We start from the raw sequence: 23,408 nt of genomic DNA on the forward strand, positions 1-23,408 counted from the left end.
AGACCGCAGAGTTGGTTTGCCTATTTCGTTTTATGTTTGAGTTTCATCATGTCAATGAGGATTGAGGTTCATAGCCAGATGTGACTACCCATCGCAGACTCGAAGATGAATAATAGTCATGTATAATCAAAACCATGTAAGTACGTTATTTATACCGGGTGTTTCCTGTAACACGAACAAATAATTAAAACATAGAAGCACTCGTCAAACTGAACAACATTAGTTCAGCGACTTTTAAAAATAATAGTGTTTAGATTTTCCCTTTTTCATACGAATTGCAGCCGTGGTGGCCTAGTGGTTTGACCTATCACCTCTCAAGCAGAGGGTCGTGGGTTCAAACCCCGGCTCGCACCTCTGAGTTTTTCGAAATTTATGTGCGGAATTACATTTGAAATTTACCACGAGCTTTGCGGTGAAGGAAAACATCGTGAGGAAACCTGCACAAACCTGCGAAGCAATTCAATGGTGCGTGTGAAGTTCCCAATCCGCACTGGGCCCGCGTGGGAACTACGGCCCAAGCCCTCTTGTTCTGAGAGGAGGCCTGTGCCCAGCAGTGGGACGTATATAGGCTGGGATGATGATGATGATGATACAAATTGAATAATGTCATCAATGTACGCCATCCTAGAACCCAACTGACATCGCCTTGTCACGCTAGAAATATCAAATATTTTTCTTTATATTGCTAAAAATAAATAATTTTTAAAAGTCGCTGAACGAGTGTTGTTCAGTTTGACGAGTACGATCTATGTTTTTAATTATTTGCTCGTGTTACTGGAAACACCCGGTATACGGGAGTACAAAGTTGTCAAATGTCAAAGTCATGAATATTAACGTAAGATACAAGACTTAAGGGCAATTCCCCATAGGTATTTACTTCACATCAATAATGAATGTATCCAGTATTTATTGGTTTTAACTACTTCATTAGCTGTAATTAATTAAAAAGTGACCTAATTGCACGAGAGTCTCACCTACTAAACTCTATTTTAGCTGGTTATTAATATTTTACAACTCCTGATGGTGATATTTTTCAACTTCAATTAAAATTTGTTTTTACTGTTGAAATGTAAAAGTAGGTATATTTTAGAAATGAAAACAGTAATTAACTATTAAATTAAAATAACCCTATCCTTAACTTAACATGCTTACTTAAACCAAAAAATAAACAAATTATTTAAGCCGATCACTCTTTGACATACTCATCTAATTTGTCTTTAAAAATTATCCATATGCATATTATACATAATAATGTTTCTTAACATTTTTGAAACTAAATCACGAACTCATACGCTAAGATTGTGGAAACCGCAAACTTTATCAGACCAAAGACAGTGTGTACTTATTCTATTCCCACCGTCAGGCACTAATACGCACATATAAGGAAGCAGTGTAAGCGACACTGCGCGGGAGTTGCCCTTCACGCGTCGCCGGCGGTGTTCAGTTTCAGCTGACACAAATAATACTAATTGTGACACCTCAATAACTAATAAATAGTTTACTAGCTGTTGCCCGCGACTACCAAAAATTCTTTTATCGCTATCCCGTGGGACATTTGCAATTTCCGGGATAAAAACTATCTATGCCCTTCCCAGGGTCTCAAACTTTATTCATACCAAATTGAATTTAAATCGGTTCAGCGGCTTAAGCGGCAAAAGGTAACATACAGACAGACATACTTTCCCATTTATGATATTTAGTAAGGATTACTTTAACTGTGTCATACCTTATTTAAGTGTTTTTTAAAATAAAAACAGACTTAAAAAGAAAATTTTCAATGTAGAGCATAAAAATCGGATTATGTACTTAGCAAACGGTACGATCTGTAAGTACTTCTAAGCAATTCCTCTTATTTATAAGTACAAAATGGGCTAGTGCTAATCATAAGTGAAATAGAGTAGGTACAAAAATTTCAAACAATGTATCAGTTTTTAAACAATAGCGATAAAAAGTGAATTTAAAACAAAACAATCTTCATTGTTTTATGCCTATCGCGTGTTTCGAGGTCAAGTTTAAGAATATAACACTAGAGCAGAGGTCAATACTTTTTCATGAACCAATTATAATGCAATGAGTTGTGATATTTGCATGCTTTTGAGATATAAGTATTTTAACTTCGACCTTGTGAGGTATCTTTGGAAGAATGTGGAAGATCCGAAATTGATTCCATAATTCCGATGCTCGAGTTTTAATATTTTTTTATATTACGGGACAATTGACACCAATCGACCTAGTCCTAAAGCTTGTACTATGATAAATAAACACTGGAATACATATTTAACACCCAAGACCCGAGAGCATACTATTATTCATACAAATAACTGCCCGACCGGGAATCGAACCCGAGACCTAAAGCTTCATAGTCAGGTTTCTAACCACTTGGCTATTCGGTCGTCAAAAGTCAAGTATTCTGTGCGTGGTTCGATAGGGTGGTGAAAAGCTGTTTTGCTCTGATGATGAATTCTGGTTGAGTTCGAAACGTGTCAGCGTAGTGTGCTGGTGATAGATGGGTTTGTGCGAATTGTGTGTATTATTACAGCGTGGGGGTGGAGAAGCTGCATTTAGACGAAAGATCTACGTCTGTGCAACAAATACCTCAATGATAGTTCCATCATGAGGTAGCCAAGTAGTTTGGACTAAATGGTATATTACCCAAAAAACTGGCAAATTGTACCGTTAACTCACTTGCCGGTTTGGTAAACAGCTTACAGACATCTAATTAAAGTCTGAGTAGTTCTTGTTTACTTATTATTAGCAAACCTTAAGTTACGTTAAGTACCGACTCTTTACGCAATTTAGTCTCGTTTCATAAAATCAATTTATAAATTATTGTAATGAATACCCGTGAAATCATGTTCTGGTGTTGCGAATAAATTGACAAGTTATCGCTCGAAAGATATAGAAATAAAATACTTTTTATGTAAATAAGATAATTTGTATCGATTTCTTGCAAAATTAAGTTAACGAAATTAATTTCGTTTCGCAAACCTCAACTACAAAGTTATAACACATGGTTCCGAGTACCAGTTTTTCATAGTTTGTCACTTTTGCTTGTATAGACAGTGGGCCACTTTTTTCATATTTGCCTTCTAGCGTTGACGTATTAGATATGTGTAATGAAACAGAAAAGTCCCTCTTGTATGAAGTAACACTGACATAATACGACGTGTCAATCTACCTTCTGGACAAGGATGAATAGAACGTACTGTTGATTCTCAATCTCTCTCTAATCTATATACAAAGCTTCATATTAAACGTCAGAGTATTTAAGTAGAAACGTATGATTCATTATGATTGGTTTTTTGGAGTCTTTTTGTATTTTTTATTTCAACTCCAAATTCTTACATTTACGGCCAAAAAGACTCCAAAAACCAATCATAATTTGATTCCTTAGTAGCGACATCTCTTGTCTGGGTGAGCGGTTAGTTCCGAAAGAATGTGAGGTCTCTCGATGAGAGCGAAACATAGATGTCGCTAGTGCTGCTGCTTAAGTAGCGTAGTAGAAAAAATCAACCTGAGATATGTGTGCATAGGAGAAATTGGTGTCTAGACTCCTGTCCAGCGGTGGTGTAGGGGTTATAGCACGCAGCACGGATTGCTGAGGACCTAGGTTCGATTCCCAGCGCTGGTCTCTTTTTCTGGTTTTTCTGTGCATCCATAAGTCTCAGTATCATATGCATCCATATGGCTGTATATGCCACGCATAGCCGTGCAGCGAGGCAATGCCGCAAACATGGGCACGCTGCCCCGGTACATACATTTTGTATTCGTTTCATTTATACATACTAATTTAATGTTATGTTCGTTTATAAATAAAAATTACTAATCAAATAATGTACAATAATTGTTACTCTGACCTTATTGCCCGTTAATATTTTTTGGCAGAGAGGAGCGCACGATATCATAGCCTGTAAGCCTGGGACAGTCAATGTTCTACCAACAACTTTCTCGACCTATCAATACAAGCATGATACGGTATCTTCGGAAACATCTAAGATCGCTTGCAGCGTTGTATTGGCCAATTCATGGCTCCTTTGTTCGAAAATGTCAAAAAATAAAAAATTGTAAGCTTCGCTATTGCGGCAAACTTTTTGCTATTATAAATTACACAAGTTCTTGATGCCAAATTATCTTAAGACTCGATGAGCAATGTGAAGATATCCGTTCGCGTACTTCTATCTATTCTATTTCAAAACGTTGCTATCTGAATATTTGAAATATGTACCTAATACCTACCTAATACGTACAATATTATCGGCATTGGAATTTTTATTTCTAAATTGGAAGAGAGCAAATAAATATATGGGAAGAAAGAGCAAAAAACAAATGAAGGAGGAACTAAATTGTTGTCATATTTTAACCACCTTCTGTCGAAATTGTGATAAGTTCATAAGAAAATAACGCTCTCATTTTATTTCGAATCTTTTGCTATCGTATTTGGAAATAATAGATAATAATCTTTGGATTTAAAGGTGTCAAGTTACAACGTAGCATTTTAAAAGATAATTATATTCATTTTTCCCGGTTGTACTTATCTAAATGACTTTAGCACCAGTAAATTGATGTACGTTTTTATGCTGTCTCAATTACCAACCGGTTTGGTTAAAATAATTTATTGTACCAGAAGGATGGCATAAGGAAGCAAATCTAAGGATAAACGGTTAGTCCAAAGTAAGGCCATAGGAAGTACGTGAGGCTATCAGTTTATTTATTATCCTCTATAAGCCAATGTTTCATCTCCAGTTTGGTTTTAAATCAATATTTGACAGGCAAATTTCGGTGATGCAAAAAATGCTTGCAAGTGCCGCCAAGGTTCATTTTAAATTACGTATGCATCAGCACGGAAGGCCGTGGTTAGCATTTTGAGTGTTTCTGATGTAATTGGCTGGATTTAGTTCTCCAATTTGTATTGGAACTTCGTTTTATGCAGCGATGCGATCTGTCAATGTCTTTCGACTAAGCATATTTGGAAATGCATTGTATGCAGTTACGTTGCTGTTGACGCGCGATGGTTTATTTTAAGATATTTAATTTTATAAAATGAACTTTGATCGTGACCACAATAAAATTTTGGCATCGTTTTGATGGGAACACACCTTGAGTAGGCGTTCCTGTAGTTATTAAAAGAAAATACTTATGTATATAATTATGGAAAACGTAGCAAGTACATATAATCGATTTGTCTGGGATAAGATTCAGAAAGATTTCGATACGGAGTTTTATTTATTATTACAGATTTATTAAACTTCTTCGTTATAGGTATATGAAAAAGAAAATGCCTGGCTGATTGATTAAATCACACGACCCAACCCACAGGATAATTATAGATTAGACTAGATAACGCAAACACCTCAACTTTTATATACCTATCTACTATGACGTCTCAAGAGCGAATTAGAGATGTGAATTCCCGATGTCCGCGTAAAATCGATTCAAATGCGCCACCCGCCCGCGCCGTGGGGCTCGAGTCAGTCACTAGTCATGATTAGTTAGTTAGCAGTCAGTCTTTGTGTGGGGCCAACTTCAACGTTTGGTCGAGGTTCGTACACGCGAAGTAGATGCATTTGTGTAATCTAGTGTAATCTATATCTGTGACCCAACCCAAGCACTTGTACCTAGACAACTGCATCATATCAGCCGTTGGACATCAGCTGTTGGACTTTCGTTTCATTTTCATTCCGCGTAGCTAAGCCAAAATTAGTTTGTGAATAAAATCACGAGACATTGTTGTATTCGCAATACTCGTACCAAACGGATAAAATAATCAAATCAGGATTTCTTTTTATTCAGATGCTGAAAATGCCAACAAAGTGTTAATGTTAAAATTTTGCCCAATCCAATAATTCTGATATCTTCGGGCATTTTTCGTTTTATGTCACATTGAAGTCTGCAGTCTAAAATAACATTTATTTCTTATTTTCCAGTAACCACCGGCTACGAGTCAGACCGAGAAGAATGGCGGAGCAGCCGCTCTCAGTTCTCCACCACAGCCTTCGATAGCCTCGCCCGCCCCACGAAAATGGCAATGGCTCTAACCCTCAGGAAACCACCAAGAATCGACCCGGTGCCCCAATACTACAGGCTAGCCAGCGACCCCAAACCAAAACTTACTCCGTTGCCCTTCAGGCCCAACAACTTCCTCCAACGACCGCCAAGGCTGCCAAGACCGGTGGCGGAAATTAAAAGAACCATCACTGCGGACCATCGCAAGTACACGTCATTAACCAACCTAGACCTCCCAATGAAGTTGAGTGAACCGAAGAACAAGAGCGAACCGAAGAAAACTAACTATTCTAACATATCCCATAGGATCACTGGCCTCACAAACAAGTTGAGGGATTTAGGAAGTCCGAGCAATACCATTGGAAGGTTCAAAGCTCAGTCACATAACGATGTAGCTAATTTGAAACCAGTGTTGAAGACGAGGGATGGCCATGATGGTTCGAAGAGGTCGGTGGTGAGGACTTGCAGTGCTGAACCCCCAAAGAAAGTCACTTTCAGCGCGTTTGCTACCGTCCAAGTGGTTTAGTTCGATATTTCTAGTTTAATTATGTATAAGGCAAGGCTAGGCCGGGACTCAGTGTAAATAAAATTGTATAGATTCAAGAATATATTTTTCTTGTGAATTTTTCTTCGCTTCGTAGTCAAAATTCTTTGTGTGTTGTGTGCTATTTAGATATATAAAATGTTGATATAAGCAGCTATTTATTTTCATAATAATGTTTTGCTATGTACCAATTTTGCAATACGTAACGTATTACATTGCACATAAGTACTTACATAATTATTTACTAGTATTAAAGGTTATTAATTTCTTAATGTACTCGAATTTTATCTAAATCATAATTTATATGTAAACTCTTATATACTTATATTAATGTTATCAGCTCTTAAAATATGAAATTTATTGTTTGAATTCGATCTGTTTTGATAAATTAATTACAAAAAGTCAGCAAACATGGACAAACAGAGATGAATTTCTTACGGGCATTAGTAATTAATGAAATAAAGCTTTATTTAAACCCTGCACCTATACGATCAGAAATTGTAGTGCTTTATAAACACTGATTGCAGAACAAAAGTTCGATCTAGCTGCCTAGTGAAATTTCATTTGGCCTAAATGAATCAAACTTTCAACCATGTCCCGTATAACTGTTTTAAAAGACATACATTTTCAAACTCGCATATCATTTAACTTTTAAATAGTTCGAAGTTTTTTAAGAATGTTGGTGATTTGAATGGATGACATGTCATCGGACGCCTTTCCTCCCCGTGGCTTATAAACATAAAAAGTGGTTTCTATTCTTCATGGCCGAGTTGATATTCCTACAGAGGTTTGGTTGGAACCTTAGTTTCTTTGGGTTGCAATGTTATGATAAATAGTTCAAGTAGAGGCAGTTAAGTACCTAAGCAATCATTTTGAAAGTTGGAAAGGCGCACTCCAACTCTTACCAATGAACTTCTACCAGGCAATCGACCTGACCATAGAGACCCTTTGACCATTTGTTAAACAGAAATGCCACCAATCTTTGTGAGAGAGATTGCTGTCGGACAGTTTCGGATCAAAATATAGAGAAACAGATTGTTATTTATGTATTTAAGATAAGCCAGAGTAAATAAGTATCTTGCAGATTAAATAATATTTTTGTCTAAATTGCTTGTGTGATTCCTAGTCGAAACTTAGTGCTTTCTATAAAATTTGACACTTGCGTCTATTTTGATGACTTTTTCAATTACTTGCTAAGTACGGTTGACTGATCAAATATGTGAGTGTAAGAAATATTTAGAACTACTAAGTGGATCGCCCGTTGCCATTATCTTTCGCGGTGCGACACCTACATCTATAAATTATGTATTAATAACTATTAAAGGGCAATGACGACATCTTGATCTCAGTCTCAGCTAATCTCGGCTAAAAAAGCCTTTGAGATCGCAGCCGCGCCACTTAAAAAATAATGCATGTCTTGAGGTATCATTCATTGAGTGCATTTGCTGCATGACTCAATGCATAAATATCCAGCTGAAGTTTTTATTTACGTACAAGGAACGTACTCGTATAAGATGTCACCATTTGATTAGATTTGTCAGCGAAAAACTCTCTAACTGAATCTCAGCCGAGACTAGGATTTTCATTTTTAAGAATATTAATGTCGCTCGGGACTCGGTTTTCTTCGTTTTCCTGATGATTTCAATGAGAAAGAAAAAGAAAACCGATGTTTTGTTTCGAGTTACGAACGACATTTAAGCGAACTAGGTTTTTCTATCAAATTAATTTATTTATAAACAAACGAATAATATATATAACAGAAAAAAAAGAACTAAAACTAACTTACTATAATCCTAAAAATCTATATTTACAAATATCACCGAACTAGTTTGAGTGTTAGTATGTTTTTTCCCCTGCGAAAGATAGGCGATGAATGATTTGCTTATGGGACAAATGTCATTATAGTACTGAGTTTGTAAATTGAGTGTGTGACTGTGATGACACAAAAATATTGATAAAATTTGTAAACTAAGGGCTTGATATAAGTAAAAAGTCATTGATTACTATTCGTAGTTTAGCAAAAACGTAGTAAATTAGAATTTAAAATATAATAAAGTAATTTTACTGCAACTGTCTATTTTCGTAAATGCGTATTTTTCTTCATATTTTAAGATTTATTTGTTTGATTTGTTAATTAATTCTAGTATCTATTTTCTTAGTCTTGTTTGAAAGAATAAAAGAGTTTTTGTTAAATAATCAGTTTGTTTTCTTTTTTTTAACTCAACGTGATGTAATCTTAATAATATTTGAAAGCTTCTCAACTAGTCCCATGGACAGGGAAAACGCGCAGCCGCGTTAGGTATTCGTTTGGGATATTGCTGTCTTTATCGCTCGTGACATAAGCGCTCGCAGTCGTCCCCCCCCCCATGCTTTCCGCAATGACGTCCGTAATTTATATCGAGATAGCTGTAGGCTTTTCAAGATTTGGGCGGTTGAATTTTGGGTTTCGTTGTCCTCATATTATACAAAAAGTATAGCACATAAAATCAATGATATTTTACAATCAAGATATCCGTTATATTTTCTATGCCTGTGGTTTTTCGATTTTTGTAAAAATGCTTTATTAGTCTGTAATTCTCGTACAAAGCTGACATGTTTATATGAAAATCTGAAAAACCACAGGCATAGATAATTACGTCTAGTCCATACTTACAAAATTTCATCTATTTCTGTTGCCTAGTTTTCAAATGAGACCGGGACTACGTTTGTATGGAGAATGGAACGAAGAGACTTCTCTTAAAACTTGTCGCACTCTAGAAAAAAATGTCTAACACAGGCACTAGTCTACTTATAACAATGTGCCTGACTATACAAACACAAGTTGACGACCGGATAGCCTGACTATGAAGCTTGAGATCTTGGGTTCGATTCCCGGTCGGTACAGGTATTTGTATGATTAATGCAATGTGTAACGGTAATAAATGTTCTAATTTTAAAAGGGAGGCAATAACAAATTTAAAAGCTTAAATTTCCAGGATTCATTCATTACGAAGAACATTTATCTGCTAACGAAGCCCCTATTCAACTCTGTCCGATAACACACTTATATTTTGACGACCTGATAAAATTCCAACCGAAACTTACACAAAATTAACATTCATGTATGTAAAATAGCGCACCTATGTGGACATTGCTATGCGGTTTGCGAATGTGTGGTTATCAGTGAATTGTGTTCGTTTATCACACAGCGTTCAGTGTTGTTTTGATCGTCCACGAAACAGGTAGGTCTAGATTAAGCATAACGTGGGTTTAAAATGAAGGGGAATTGGTCACCATGCCTGATTACTGACTTATAAAAGTGTCCTCGTTGTATGATAGAATATAGAACTATGTGTGCCGTAGGCGACAGGCTAGCAACCTGTCACTATTGTACCGTTTTTGTCAAACTTAAAAGCTAAAATTGTTAAAAGTGGCTCCGAAGCGGTAACGTTTGGTGTGCTCTGCCTACCCCATTTGGGAATACAGGCGTGATGGTTGTGTGTGTGTGTAGAACTATGTAGTCACGACTTAGAACTATCGGCCAAACAGTACACTCTGTTTTTTAGGCATGTTTTCCAGCATAAAATCAATAAATACATAAAGCCAAACCGTTTACAATAGCCACTGAAAACTTGATAGGTAGGTTAGATTTCAGTTCTGTTGCAAATTGTTTGAAATCTCTGCATCATATTTCTAATTTTGCTTTTGCTAAGTTTCACAGCTTTAATACATCTGCAGAATTGGAAGCTGTTGTAGCATAATGATTTCTTTTGACCAATGGCCTCTTAAGCAGAGAGTCGACGAGAACCCACGTTCAAACTCGGGCTCGCACTTTAGAGTTTTTTGAAAATTATGCGTGAAATTGATACAATTTACATTTAATATATTTTTTTTTTTTTTTAAAGAGTACGATACACATATATTTATTTAATAACAATGTTAACTAACCTTGTACAATTATGAGTTTACATACATAAAAAAGAACTAACCTATGATAGCTTAATTAACTGTAACAATGAAAATTATAAAAAGAATACCCCGTCTAAAAGATCTGCCTGTGGCAGGGTTCCCATGACGCTGGCCGCATTACCCCTTTGGATCGCAAGTGAGATCCGCTGGGATAAATAAATTAATTTTGATTAAATAGTGAAGTAGATGATAGTTTAAAACGAAACGCAAAAAAAACTTCAATTTAAAGCAAATTTCTAAAAGATTCCGATGCAAGCCAATAATTTTATACGTATAAGTTGACTTCTATTTATACTTGGATTTAATTTTGTGAAAAATATAGTCTCGAAATACCACACGCTTTATTCACCTATTAGGTACATATATCGGCCGATATTATTTCCTGCAAAAGCGACACAGTAGGTAATTAGACGACGTGTACAGCAGGGCTACTACGAAACTCGAAACTCGAAGTTCGTGTCGTGCGGTCCCTCTGCAAGGCTACTACGAAACTCGAAACTCGAAATTCGTATCGTACCGTCCCTCTCGCTCTCGTATTAAATACTATAAATGTCAGAGGGACCGCACGACACGAACTTCGAATTTCGTAGTAGCCCAGCTGACTCTTATACTATTTTATACGAGAGCGAGAGGAACGGTACGCTACAAACTTTTAGTTTCGAGATTCGTAGTAGCCCTGCTGATCTAGAAAAAGGACCATTCTCATTCATCTATAAAAACAAATCTCATTACAATGTGACTATTTGTACATCAATATTTAAATATTGCTTGTATTAAGATAAACAAAGATTAGTACCTACCTACATAAGTAAGTACTCGTAGGTTTTATTTTGGTTTTTAATTTAAAATTATATAAAACGCCTTAATGCCAAGATTATTATTATTATTTATTTATCTCAATGTACCTAGTGTACTTTTATTAATGTATTTTATGTACCTACGAGCATAATACTAATGTGGATAAAAGCGGTACGGTAATTAGACGGGCGCACAGATGAATGAGAATGGCCGATGTAAGATGAGTGTTTGACTACAAATTCATGATTTTTAAACGATATAGGTAACCATGTCTCTGGTAGCAAGCGCCTTCGAAGCCAGCAAGATTGTGCCGGATGTCATCCCCACAGCACCCACGGCCACCATCGGGGTAAGTTTAATAAAATATAATTTCGATTTTCAACCGTTTATTTTTAACACTGCTGAGTAAAGGCCTTTTAATTTTCACGCCACTTTGCCCGGTCCTGTGCCAGTCTCATGTATGAAAGGTTGGTAAGCTGTGTATACTATACACAGCTTACCAATCGACCGTCATCAGACCAACGTGCTGGCGGCCTGTCCACCGCGAAAATTTACCAGTTGATTTTAGTGTTGTAAACCGATATTGCAATAAATTTTAAGTTTAGCATTAACTACCACTTCGTAAATAATTTAGGTACTTAATTTTTTTCCAGCAAAATTTGGATATCGATTTATTTATTTATTTATCTAGTAATTTATAGTCACGTTCATTAGATGTACACAGGAAGAATATCTGTTAAAGAACCAAATAATTTTCCTAACTTACAAAAACAAACCGACCTAAAATGCTTGAAGTTATGTAATGAATTAATGAAGTAAAGTAGGAACCTACATACGTACAGTCACCAGCACCAATATCTGACACAACAAGCGTGCATAAATATCTGATACGACTCTATTTCTAGGGCCGGAAGGACGTGTCAAATAGTTTTGCACGCTCCGCTGTGGCAGATATTAATGCTGGTGACCGTACCGTAGGTAAATTCCGTAAATGTTGAAACAGAAACGATTTTCGCACACAGGCGATATCATTTATATTAAACATCTGCCACTCGGATCAATGAAACAAATAGCAATTAAAATTATCGTAGACACTCTTGTTGCCAATTTCAGCAATCAATACCTACCGTAAAAAAATGTTATAATACAAGTGGAAAACTAGAAAACTTAGTAGAAAATTAGGTAAGTAATTAAAACAATTCATTTTGTTTTTCGAGAACCAAGATTTTCACCACTTCTGAATTTTCGATATCGTGCATGTTTTCAAAAATAGTCTCAGAGTGGACAAGGTTCTATAAATTAAGTTAACCCAAAGTCTGCTGCCCAACAACTAAGAAAAGCTAATAAGCCTCGTCACTGTCATATCAAAGTTCAATATCTCATAAACAGCTAAACCGATTTTGATACAACTTAGCTGAGAACCATTTTGGATAAACTAACTTTCGATTAAACAAAACTGCATCAAACTCGGTCCATCCGTTTGGGAGCTATGATGCCACAGATGCACGGCAAACTTATTTATAACACCCCTCTTTGGCGTCGGGGGTAAAAAATAGTTAATGGAAATAGCACATTTGAATATTTTGTCTGAGTCTCAGTCTCCGCCAAATACCTAAAGGGGTAGCCCGATACCTAAAGGGGTAATCCAAGTTCGTATCTTACCATCCCTCTCACTCGTATTAAATAATGTAAGCGCCAGCGGGACGACAAGATACAAAGGTCGAATATTGCACTTCGTAGTATAGGGTCGTGGGTTCGAACCCTGGCTCGCACCTCTGAGTTTTTCGGAATTCATGTGCGGAATTACATTTGAAATTTACCACGAGCTTTGCGGTGAAGGTAAACATCGTGAGGAAACCTGCACAAACCTGCGAAGCGATTCAATGGTGCGTGCGAAACTCCCAATCCGCACTGGGCCCGCGTGGGAACTATAGCCCAAGCCCTCTTGTTCTGAGAGGAGGCCTGTGCCCAGCAGTGGGACGTATATAGGCTGGAATAATGATGAGTATAGGGCCGGACGGTACGATACGAACTTTGATTTTCAAATTTCGTAGTTTTTAGGCCCCCCTGTACCTACTCTATTTTACCTACAGAGTATCGGTAGGTACGACCTACATCATATGCGCTATGTATGGATTACGCTGAACGCAGAAAACATCCACTGTCACAAGGTCCTAATCCATATTATTATATATACCTACTAATATAAAAGCGCAAGTCTGTGTGTTTGTATGTTTGTCCGTCTTTCACGTCGAAACGGAGCGACGGATCGACGTGATTTTTGGCATAGAGATAGTTTATGGGTCAGCGAGTGACATAGGATTTTTATCTCTGAAAAATGCCCAGTTCCCGAGGGAGCGCGGGATAACCGAATTCCACGCGGGCGAAGCCGCGGGCAAAAGCTAGTTAGTTATATACCTAAGTAAGACCTAAGTGCATCGCGTACGTGACACGTCAATAGTAAAAATAAATAAGATATCAAATTGCGATAATACTATCCCATTAATGTTGATCGATTGCCATTCTTATGTTATTTTAATTGAGATTACCAAATTCATCTATCTTCAGAGTACCTAGGTATAATCAGTTTCACGTGGATGTGTAATGTTACCCAATAAAAAATAACCTACAAATCAAGTTTATCTAAAACCGAGTTTAGACTTACATGAAAAATCGTGCAAGTTGCATTACATTGCGAGGCCGTGAAGCCAACGAGTTTGTAGTGGTCAATCGAGCGCCGCAATGTAATGCACCTTGTACGATTTTTCTTGCAAGTCTAAACTCGGTCTAAAGTTTCTGTTATCCTGTCGGAATGTCCGACCTATTGTTTTATTACTTAACCGATAAATACACAGTCTAGCCTACTCAGTTAGGTACTTTTTGTTACTTGGCAATTTTTGTTATTTAGCGAAATTAGAGTCACAATAAACAAACTAGGTTTTTTAGTCTTTTATGTTTTAGATTTAATGAGGGCTATCGCGAATGAATTCGCCGCTAGAGGCGCTAGTGTAGCGTGAGGTCTCCGAAATGTCAAATCTCATAGTTTTTGGGTGAGCTACGCGAGTTTATTTATAATTAGAATAATTTTGTGAATATTTTGCAATATCTGAAATTAATTATGGCAAATATGCGTTCTGGGCCAATGAATGTCCGTGTTTTGAGACAGTTTTGTCTTTCGGAAACCTTTGTCCTCCCTTTTTTCCGAACAAAACGGGGACTATGCAGCAATTTGGCATGCTCGATATTTTTATGGTACAGTTTTAAGGTGTATTGAATATGATTTTAATCGAAACTTTGTTTTCACGCCCGTAATAACAGACTTTGAAAGCCATACTTAAAAACCTCACGCAACAGTGCGCCATCTAGTGAGACAAAAACGATAGCCCTCATTCCACTCTATGCTGCTGCTACTAACGTAACGTAACTACTTCGACAATATATATTATTCAAAATTCTGCCTGATTATAATCAAAAAGCCGTGGTGGCCTAAAAAGCCGTGGTGGCCTAGTGCAAAAAGCCGTGGTTTGACCTATCGCCTCTCAAGCAGAGGGTCGTGGGTTCAAACCCCGGCTCGCACCTCTGAGTTTTTCGAAATTCATGTGCGGAATTACATTTGAAATTCGACAATATATTGTCGGCTATAGCCTCGTGAGGCCCTCGTCAAATTTTGATCGTTAGAATTTGAAACTCTTTGAAATTTAATGTCAATGAGTGAAGTTTGACATAAGCTTTGACGTAGGTATGTCCTAAATTTAGAACGTTGGGTCGAGGATGGAGGACACTGTAGTTTTACTAAATTTATAAGGAAACTAGCTTTTACCCGCGACTCCATCCGCGTAGAATTCGTTCATTGCTATGCCGTGGGAACTAACCGCTACTAATTTTCCGGGTGAAAACTATCTATGCCCTTTCCCGGCACTCAAACTATCTATATAGGTACTGAATTTCATCTAAATCAGTTCAGCGATTTAGACGCGATGAGGTAAAACAAACAAGCAAACAGACTTTCACATTTATAACAATATGGGATATAGGATTATGGAAAACTCAGCAGTTACCAAATATACCTATTAATCATAGAGATTCGTACAGAGGTAAGCGTGTCGGCGACGTCATGCACTAAAATCGTCAGGTATCAAAGATTGAATCTTGCCAAGCGTTTATGAATTACACTACATTACTGTAAGTAAAGTGATACCTGCCTCATTATAAATTCTTTAACTAGAGTTAAATAAGATTTAAGCGTATAATTTAAAAATCAGCGGCCCTCCGGTCTCCTTTTTAAACAAGCTTACTTAATTCCCATACGGCACTTAATTATTACGTAGACGTGTTATTATTGGATGTAAGTACTTCGACGCCCGCTACACGGCCGAGTTTCAAATTTGGAAATTACCCTGATTTTCACTCCCTTTTTTGACATGTTAACGATCAGAATTATTTGTTACAGTTTAAACGTGAAAAAATTGTTGCTCCGGGACAGAGGGTTCCGTGAAAAGCTGTGGTTTTACTGAGATGAATATTAAAATGAAAGCTAACGATTAGCACCGCACCGCCGCGCCGCGCGTATAGGCATCGCACGTTTGATATATAGACAGAAACCGTAATTTAGCTCATTTATATAAAAAATGGGTATTTGACGCTTTAAATCATTAGTCACAGTAGGTACGAGTACGAGTTAGTTAACTATAACTGTCTGATGAGATGAATCTTTAGAAATTTGTGTTACAAATACCTACCTGCGATGCGGTCTCTGTCCGTTCGAACAAAATAAATAGAGACAGCATCACAGCTATCCGTTTTATAAAAAAACTGGAACTTATCAAACAGTGACGAAACCCGAAGGTTTTTAAAATATATTTTTCAAAGTAGACAATTGGTTTTATAGTTTGTTTGTAAACTACCTAATTTACATTTCAATTTTCATCGTCTTGCTTGAATATTTTTTTCTAAATTTTCCCGGTTTGTGGCCTCTTTTATGTTATGAATATTAGCTTACTTATCGTAAATATGACAACGTTCCATTGTTTTTGTCTTAATCAATCCGGTTATTTGGAAACTGATAAAATGTTTTATAACAAGATTATAACGTAGTTACATAATATTATGTGGCGGACGTCTGACCAGCGGCAACAATGGACGGCGGTGCCGTGCCGTCTTGTTGATGACTTTTCCACCTTAATTATGTATAGGTACAGGACTTAGAAAATAAAGGTGCTATTTCCATGTCGAATGACTTCAAGTTTCATTACAGTATTAGTGCTTAGCATAAAACTATTAGTCGATAAATTTATCATGTGTTTATAGAAAAAACGCAAAGATTTGTTTTCTATCCAATCCAATTCACATCCAATCGTGAATAGGTTTTTAAGGGGTCAAAGGAAAAAAGTTGTAAAGATAATTATATTAAATAACTAGAGTTTAGGTACCCGCAAATTTGCACACGTAAACCATTAGATCTAGTAACTGTATTAAATTTCGGGATTTTACTAAATTCCCACGGGAATTCTCAAAAATTATAGCAAATTTCATGACGACTCTAAAACTAGCGATTGACGTTTCGAGATTGTATCCCGATCCCCATGAGAATACAATATAATACAAATATTATTTTTTGCACACCACGAATCTGTACAAAAAATCTATATATTACACATACTTTCAGAATATTGTGATAAAAAGTACCCAATGTGTTATTCCTGATGTCCAGCTATCTTCATACAAAATTTGATCCAAATCTATCCAGCCGTTTTACATACACATACTCACAAACTTTCACATTTATAATATTAGTAGGATTCATATTAATAATAATTATTATTATACTTCTACCGAAATGAATAAGGTTTCTGTATGATGGTGACGGAGCCCTAAGAAACAGTGCAGACAGAGAGTCAAACTGAGCGAATGGCTTTCTCCTTGCCTTCTTAGGAAGCATTAATTGGTGCAAAGTCAATGTTAACAAGCGGAATATTTTAATTAGCTGTAAAATTGTTAAATTTATGCTTTGCTCACGATTACTGTAGGGCAAAACCATACAAAAGGCAAAGAAAGTTACAAATATTTAAACTTTACAATTACAGTGAATAATAGAAGATAATGTTTTTTTTTAGCCATTGTCATTGTTAATCTTATTTAGTGCCTCATATAGTTGTACTTTGTACTTAACTAATTTATTCTGTGCCTAATAATTAAAATGCGAAAGTTGTTCGTGTATGTATTTGTTACTCCTTACGTAACAGGCTGGACAGATTTGGATAAAATTTGGTTTGTATTTAGAATTAGATATCCCAACGGGATAGGGGCATAATGCGCTGCTGTTTTGAATGCAACGTCTATTAGAATCACGACGTAATTTTCGGGGATTCCCACGGGAATTTCTGTTTTATCACACGGCTGGACGGATTTCAATGAACTTTTTTTTTTAATAAAAAATAAGTTTACGTTTAGCCTCAATCTCGCTTGGTGGAAGGCGAAGATGAGGCCTAAGATGGTACACGTTTGCCTAGAAGGTGTCTGTTCACTTTGACCTTAGATGTCCAGATTATAGCGTTCTGGAAAAACTGACCTCGGCAGAGTTCCACTCCTTAGCCGTCCGCATAATGAAAGAAGAGGCAAACCGCTTCGTGCGTAATGGAGGAATGTCTACAACATAAGGGTGAAAAGGCTTGCCGCGCCTAGTCGTTCGGTGACGGAAAGGGGAAGGGGGTATCAGAGTATAGATAGATAGCTGACTCTCTTTATCATACCTAATTACATTTTAGGGTTCCGTAGTCAACTATAGTTTCGCAATGTCTGTCCGTCCGCAGCTAAGCTCAGAGACTGTTAGTACTAGAAAGCTGCAATTTGTCGACGAAGTGGTAAAATAAAAAAATAAAAATGATTTTTTTTAGGTTATCTCCCATAGACTTTTTTTCTCTACTAACCCTATAGTGTGGGGTAGGTATCGTTAGATAAGTCTTTTTAAACCATTTGGGGGTTGCTAAGACGATTTTTCTCTTCAGTGGTCTGTTTACGAAATATTCAACTTTAAAGTGCAAATTTTCATTAAAATCGAGCCTAAACTTGTAAGATTTCGTACACAATACGAAATCCTTAGAAAAATATTATTTGATTTATTCGTAATGGCTACGAAACCCTATCCTGGGCGTGGCCGACACGCTCTTGCCCGGTTTTTTCCTATAATTTTGCACGAAAACTAGCTGGTGGTGTTAAAGGGATAAGTCCGCCTTTGTACATATCTCAAAGTTTATCAATTGTATTTGGTTTCTTTTCTTTTGTACAATAATAAGTTTACATGCATACATATAAAATATCTTTTTATACGAGCTCGCCGGTTACAAATAGGTACTTCTGGCCTATGGCATGTTTTCTGCAGGAATCTCTTTATTTTGATTAGTACCTTGCCTTGCTCACCCTGTTCCGATTTCTTCATCTGCTCGCCTAATCTAGCATCACATAGAAGCATGTAACATCTTTGTGTCTATAGTTAAAGTACCCGAGCGGCGTGGAGGCGGCCCAGGGTAACGAGCTGGCTCCCACGAAGGTCAAGGACCAGCCCACAGTCACCTACGAAGCTGACGCTGGATCCTACTACACCCTTGTCTTCACCGGTAAGTATATTATCGTATATATGTAGCAGCAACCAAGGGCGTACGTATCGTATCGCATATAGCAGACAAGTCACATTTTATTTAGGTCGGATCCCCCGCGCTTGTTATGTCATACACACTACACGAAACATAAAACATAAGCATAATATCGTCACTACTTTGAAAAAATCTCGTATCTCAAATCAATACTTAATCAATACGTCAACGAAATTGACCTTTGAAATATGTTCATAAAGTTCAATTAGAAAAGTATACATTTTGAGGAGAGCTTTTTTAAAAGTAGTGATGATATGTAGTGTGTAGGGAAAGCATACAATTTCCAGTGCCCTTAGTGTAAGTTTTCGGTTACAAAATACGTCTCGATCGCGAGCGCGTTAAAATCTCAATTTATATGGAAACACGAACAGCGCCTCCAGCGGAACGTTTGCGATGTTCGTGTTTCCATACAAATTGAGATTTTAACGCGAACGCGATCGAGACGTATTTTGTAACCGAAAACTTACACTAAGGGCACAGGGGGCAGCTGACTTTCCCGCCCTCCCTGGGTGCGTCCATGGCACCAGCCTGTCTTAGTTTGCATTTACTTCTTCCAAGCGCACCATGGAGTTTGATCTTCGGCTCTCTACAGTCAGTTGCTGTCAACTAGGGTAGTTGATTTATGAAATTATATCATTCGAAAACATCATTCAAAAGTTGACATTGGAACAACAACATTGGAACATAGAACCTCCTTTTTTGAAGTCGGTTAATAAATGTGAATATATGAGTTATCCATGCGTTTAATTTAAGGTAGTCAAGTGATCGTGATCAGAAGGGCTACTACAAAATTCGAAAATTGAAGTTCGTATCGTGCCATCCCTCTCACTCTCATATTAAATAATATTAGCGTCTGTTCGATTTTCGAATTTCGTAGTAGCCGTACAGATCACTCGTAATGAATGGTTGGTATGTTTGAGATCCTGAAAAGATCAAAGAATATTTTATTATCACGGAAGATTTCTCGCGGTCAACAGCAAGTTTGAAATACGAGTAGAGTACTAGAAAATTACAGTTTCAGATAATATTGTTGACTAGTCGTAAATTTTATTTAAGCTGCAATTTTGTAGGAAAACAGATTTTTACCAATTTCGAATGATTGCGCAATGTATTTCTATGTGGTTAATTGTGTTCTCAAATAGTTAATGTTATAGATAATGTTGTCACGCTCAAGCACGACCACGTACAAATGCAGAGAGGTCACCAAAATGCCCTTTCGGATAATAGTTTTCTGCACGAAATCGTTATTGGCCGTGAAAATAATGTGTGGGAAAAACCAAGACAACTGATGCAAAGCGGTGCCTAATTATTTGCATTTATTATGCTTGTGCCTTATTTTATCAATGTAGGCTTAGGGGCGGTTTCACCACCCATTGATTAGTGTTGGCCTAGTGGTTTAACCTACCACCTCTGAAGCAGAGGATCGTGGGTTCAAACCCCAGGTCGCACCTCTGAGTTTTTCGAAATTCATGTGCGGAATTTACATTTAAAATTTACCACGAGCTTTACGGTGAGTGAAAATATCGTGAGGAAACCTGCACAACCTGCAAAGCAATTCAATGGTGCGTGTGAAGTTCCCAATCTACGTTGGGCCCGCGTGGGAACTACGGCCCAAGCCCTCTCATTCTGAGAGGAGGCATGTGCCCAGCAGTGGGACGTATATAGGCTGGGATGATGATCAGTGTTAACTGACGGCTAAATATGATGCCGTCTCTGTTTGTTTTGTTCAAATAGACGGAGACGGCATCACATTTAACCGTCAGTTAACACTAATCAATGTATGGTGAAACAGCCCCTTATTGTAGGCATTCCAGTTACGGTCTTTTTTACAAAAATATCATTCCGTAACATGCTGTAGCTTAGGTATCTTTATTTCCAGACCCTGACAACTACGACGGCCCTGAGCCCGTGTACCGCGAGTGGCACCACTGGCTGGTCGGCAACATCCCCGGCAACAATGTAGCCGCCGGCGAGGTTCTGTCCGGCTACATCGGCTCCGGCCCGCCGGAGGGCACCGGCATCCACAGATACGTCTACATCCTGTACAAGCAGCCGGGCAAGCTCGAGTTTGATGAGCTGAGGCTTACGAACAAGTAAGTAGAATCATCATCATCATAATCAGACTATAGGTACCTACTGGGCAATCCATCTTTAGCCAAAAAGCGATTTAGAAAAAAAAAACGCTTTTGAGTCATTTATACCATGTCAAAGAGTACTCGTGAAAACAAACCAAAGTAGCCCAAACTCGACGGCGCTATGTCGTTACTGACATCATGTGCTCACATTCCGGCTCCATAATCAGGACCCTGGACATCATCCAGGTAAAGAGTACTCGTGAAAACCAATCAAATGAGCACAAACTCAACGGGGCTACGTCGTTTTGTTACCGAGATCCTGTGGTCACTTTCCGGCTCCATCATCAGGATCCTGGACTCTGGACATCATCCAGGGGAAAACATTTTTACAGTGTGACTTTTGAGAAAACATTTAGGACACCAAAATGAAGCTGTATACGAGTTTCCAGCTTATTATCTCTCATTCCGAAGGGAATCTCCTTATATGACTGCATTATAACAGCAGTAGTCGGTTCGAAAAAAAATCGTTAACGCCTGAGGAATTCAAAACAGCAAAACATCGTAAAAAAAATACTTTGCAAAGTGTGTTCTATGTCATGATTAGGAAGGAAAGATATGTTTTTTTTATTATTATTCTGAAACGGGCATCGTACAAAGTCATATTAGACCATAGGGAAAAACATGAAATGACAAGAAAACAAAATATGTACATCTCACAATTTATGATAACTAACCTTAGTAAATATATTATCTATCAACGCCATGTCTGAGGCCGGCTGAGCTATACCCACAAACATTCCCGTGTCATACTTGCTCAGGTTGGCAGCTGCAACCAACGCCTCCCACGCAACACGATTCCGAACACATTCCTCTAATAAATATTGGGCATCTTCACACTCACCAAGATTTGTTAAAATCACACAAGCAGGTGGTAGGACCTTGTGCAAGGTCCGCCCGGATTGCTACCACCATCTTGCTCGCTAATCCTGCCGTGAAGAAGCAGTGCTTGCACTGTTGTGTTTCGGCGTGGAGAGTTAGACAGCCGGTGAAATTACTGGCACTTGAGGTATCCCATGTTAGGCCTCTGGTTGGCAACGCATCTGAAATACCCCTGGTGTTGCCGATGTTTATGGGCGGTGGTGATCTCTTACCATCAGGAGACCCACTTGCTCCTTTGACATCCAGTCGAATAAAAAAAAAGTTCAATATTCCATTTTTTTACAATGATGTGTTGTTGAGAGGGCTGAATCACCACGCGAATATGTCAGCGCAGGTTGTGGTTGGATTTCCTCGACAAATAAACTTCAAAGTATATTGTGATGACCACTGTTTATTTATCATTAAATAATGGTGGCAATCTGCCTTAACGATTACACGTATAAAACTAGATTAATCTTATAACAACAAATAAACAGAGCGAGATCAGAGGCGATGCGTTTACATGCAGCCATTCATTGCAACGGAAGGAAGAAGAAGGGAAGGGCAGCGCTGTCACACATGACAGTTGTTAAATATAAATCAGTGTTGCATGCATACAAATTCCAATATGTGTAATAGTGATGTACTTTTGTGTTGTACCTTAAGGATAAACTCAACACGCAATTCATTTGCAAATAGCTCGTTTACATGTCTTTTTAGGCTTAATTTAATTATTGTGTTTTTCCCCTAGGTCGATTGACGGTCGTGCGGCATTCTCCACGAAGAAGTTCGCTGAGAAGTACAACCTAGGCGCTCCGGTGGCTGGCAACTTCTACCGCGCCCAGTTTGATGACTACGTCCCTCTCTTATACAAGAGCTTGGGAGTCTAATTTAAGTTTTTAAATAAGTTCAAAGAAAACAGGTGTGATTTTGACCCATTATCCATTATGCCAAGTACCCATTAGTACCTACAACCTGTGCTCAGTTTGGGACTAAGTAGGTCTATTGTACCATGATATTTATTTATTAAAAAACGAAATGCTTTCCCCGATTATCGGATACTATACTTCTGAGACACATTTTAGGTAAATGAAGATATTTAATGCTTTATTCATTTACAATTGTAAGATATTTGTAATAAACGTTTTTATTAGACTATGCTTTATTATTTTACTCTCCCGATCCTACTCATGTTAACTTTGCAACACACTGACAATATAAACTTTGCTTAAAACATTTTGCAACTTTTTATTAAAGGGTTTGTAAAACTAACTATACCTACTTATATAACTTATCAACTTGCATAATAAAGTTTGAGCTTAATAATTATATTTAATTCGTATTATTTAGAGACAGAACCGTGGCCGAAAATCATCGGCGGTGCTTAAATAGTACATTGTGTCTTAAGGGCGGTAAATAAGGAATTACGAACGAGAGTCTATTTGAAGCCCGAAGTCGAAGACTGAGGGCTTT

At 37.5% G+C, this 23,408-nt stretch overlaps 2 protein-coding genes across 3 annotated transcripts in view; both read left to right on the forward strand.

Annotated features, from left to right (window-relative positions):
• The window catches only part of LOC141431309 (uncharacterized), a 99,819-nt gene extending 91,102 nt beyond the window's left edge, over positions 1 to 8,717 (forward strand). The window contains exon 3 of one of the 2 annotated variants that reach the window (XM_074092425.1): positions 5,925 to 8,716. In XM_074092425.1, coding sequence (XP_073948526.1) covers positions 5,925 to 6,529 — 605 coding nt within the window. In that variant the 3' untranslated portion in view covers positions 6,530 to 8,716. Of the gene's footprint in view, positions 1 to 5,924 lie in introns of both variants that reach the window. The other variant, XM_074092426.1, reaches the window with a different exon arrangement.
• A 957-nt stretch (positions 8,718 to 9,674) lies between these two features.
• Positions 9,675 to 23,090, forward strand: LOC141431312 (phosphatidylethanolamine-binding protein homolog F40A3.3-like). The gene is made up of 5 exons (XM_074092432.1): positions 9,675 to 9,768; positions 11,556 to 11,642; positions 18,783 to 18,906; positions 20,822 to 21,035; positions 22,687 to 23,090. The coding sequence occupies exons 2-5, from the start codon at positions 11,562 to 11,564 to the stop codon at positions 22,823 to 22,825; spliced, it is 558 nt and encodes a 185-aa protein (XP_073948533.1). The 5' UTR covers positions 9,675 to 9,768; positions 11,556 to 11,561; the 3' UTR covers positions 22,826 to 23,090.
• The last annotated feature ends 318 nt before the right edge of the window (positions 23,091 to 23,408 follow it).

This window comes from Choristoneura fumiferana, chromosome 9 (assembly GCF_025370935.1).
Source record: "Choristoneura fumiferana chromosome 9, NRCan_CFum_1, whole genome shotgun sequence".
Taxonomy (NCBI): domain Eukaryota; kingdom Metazoa; phylum Arthropoda; class Insecta; order Lepidoptera; family Tortricidae; genus Choristoneura; species Choristoneura fumiferana.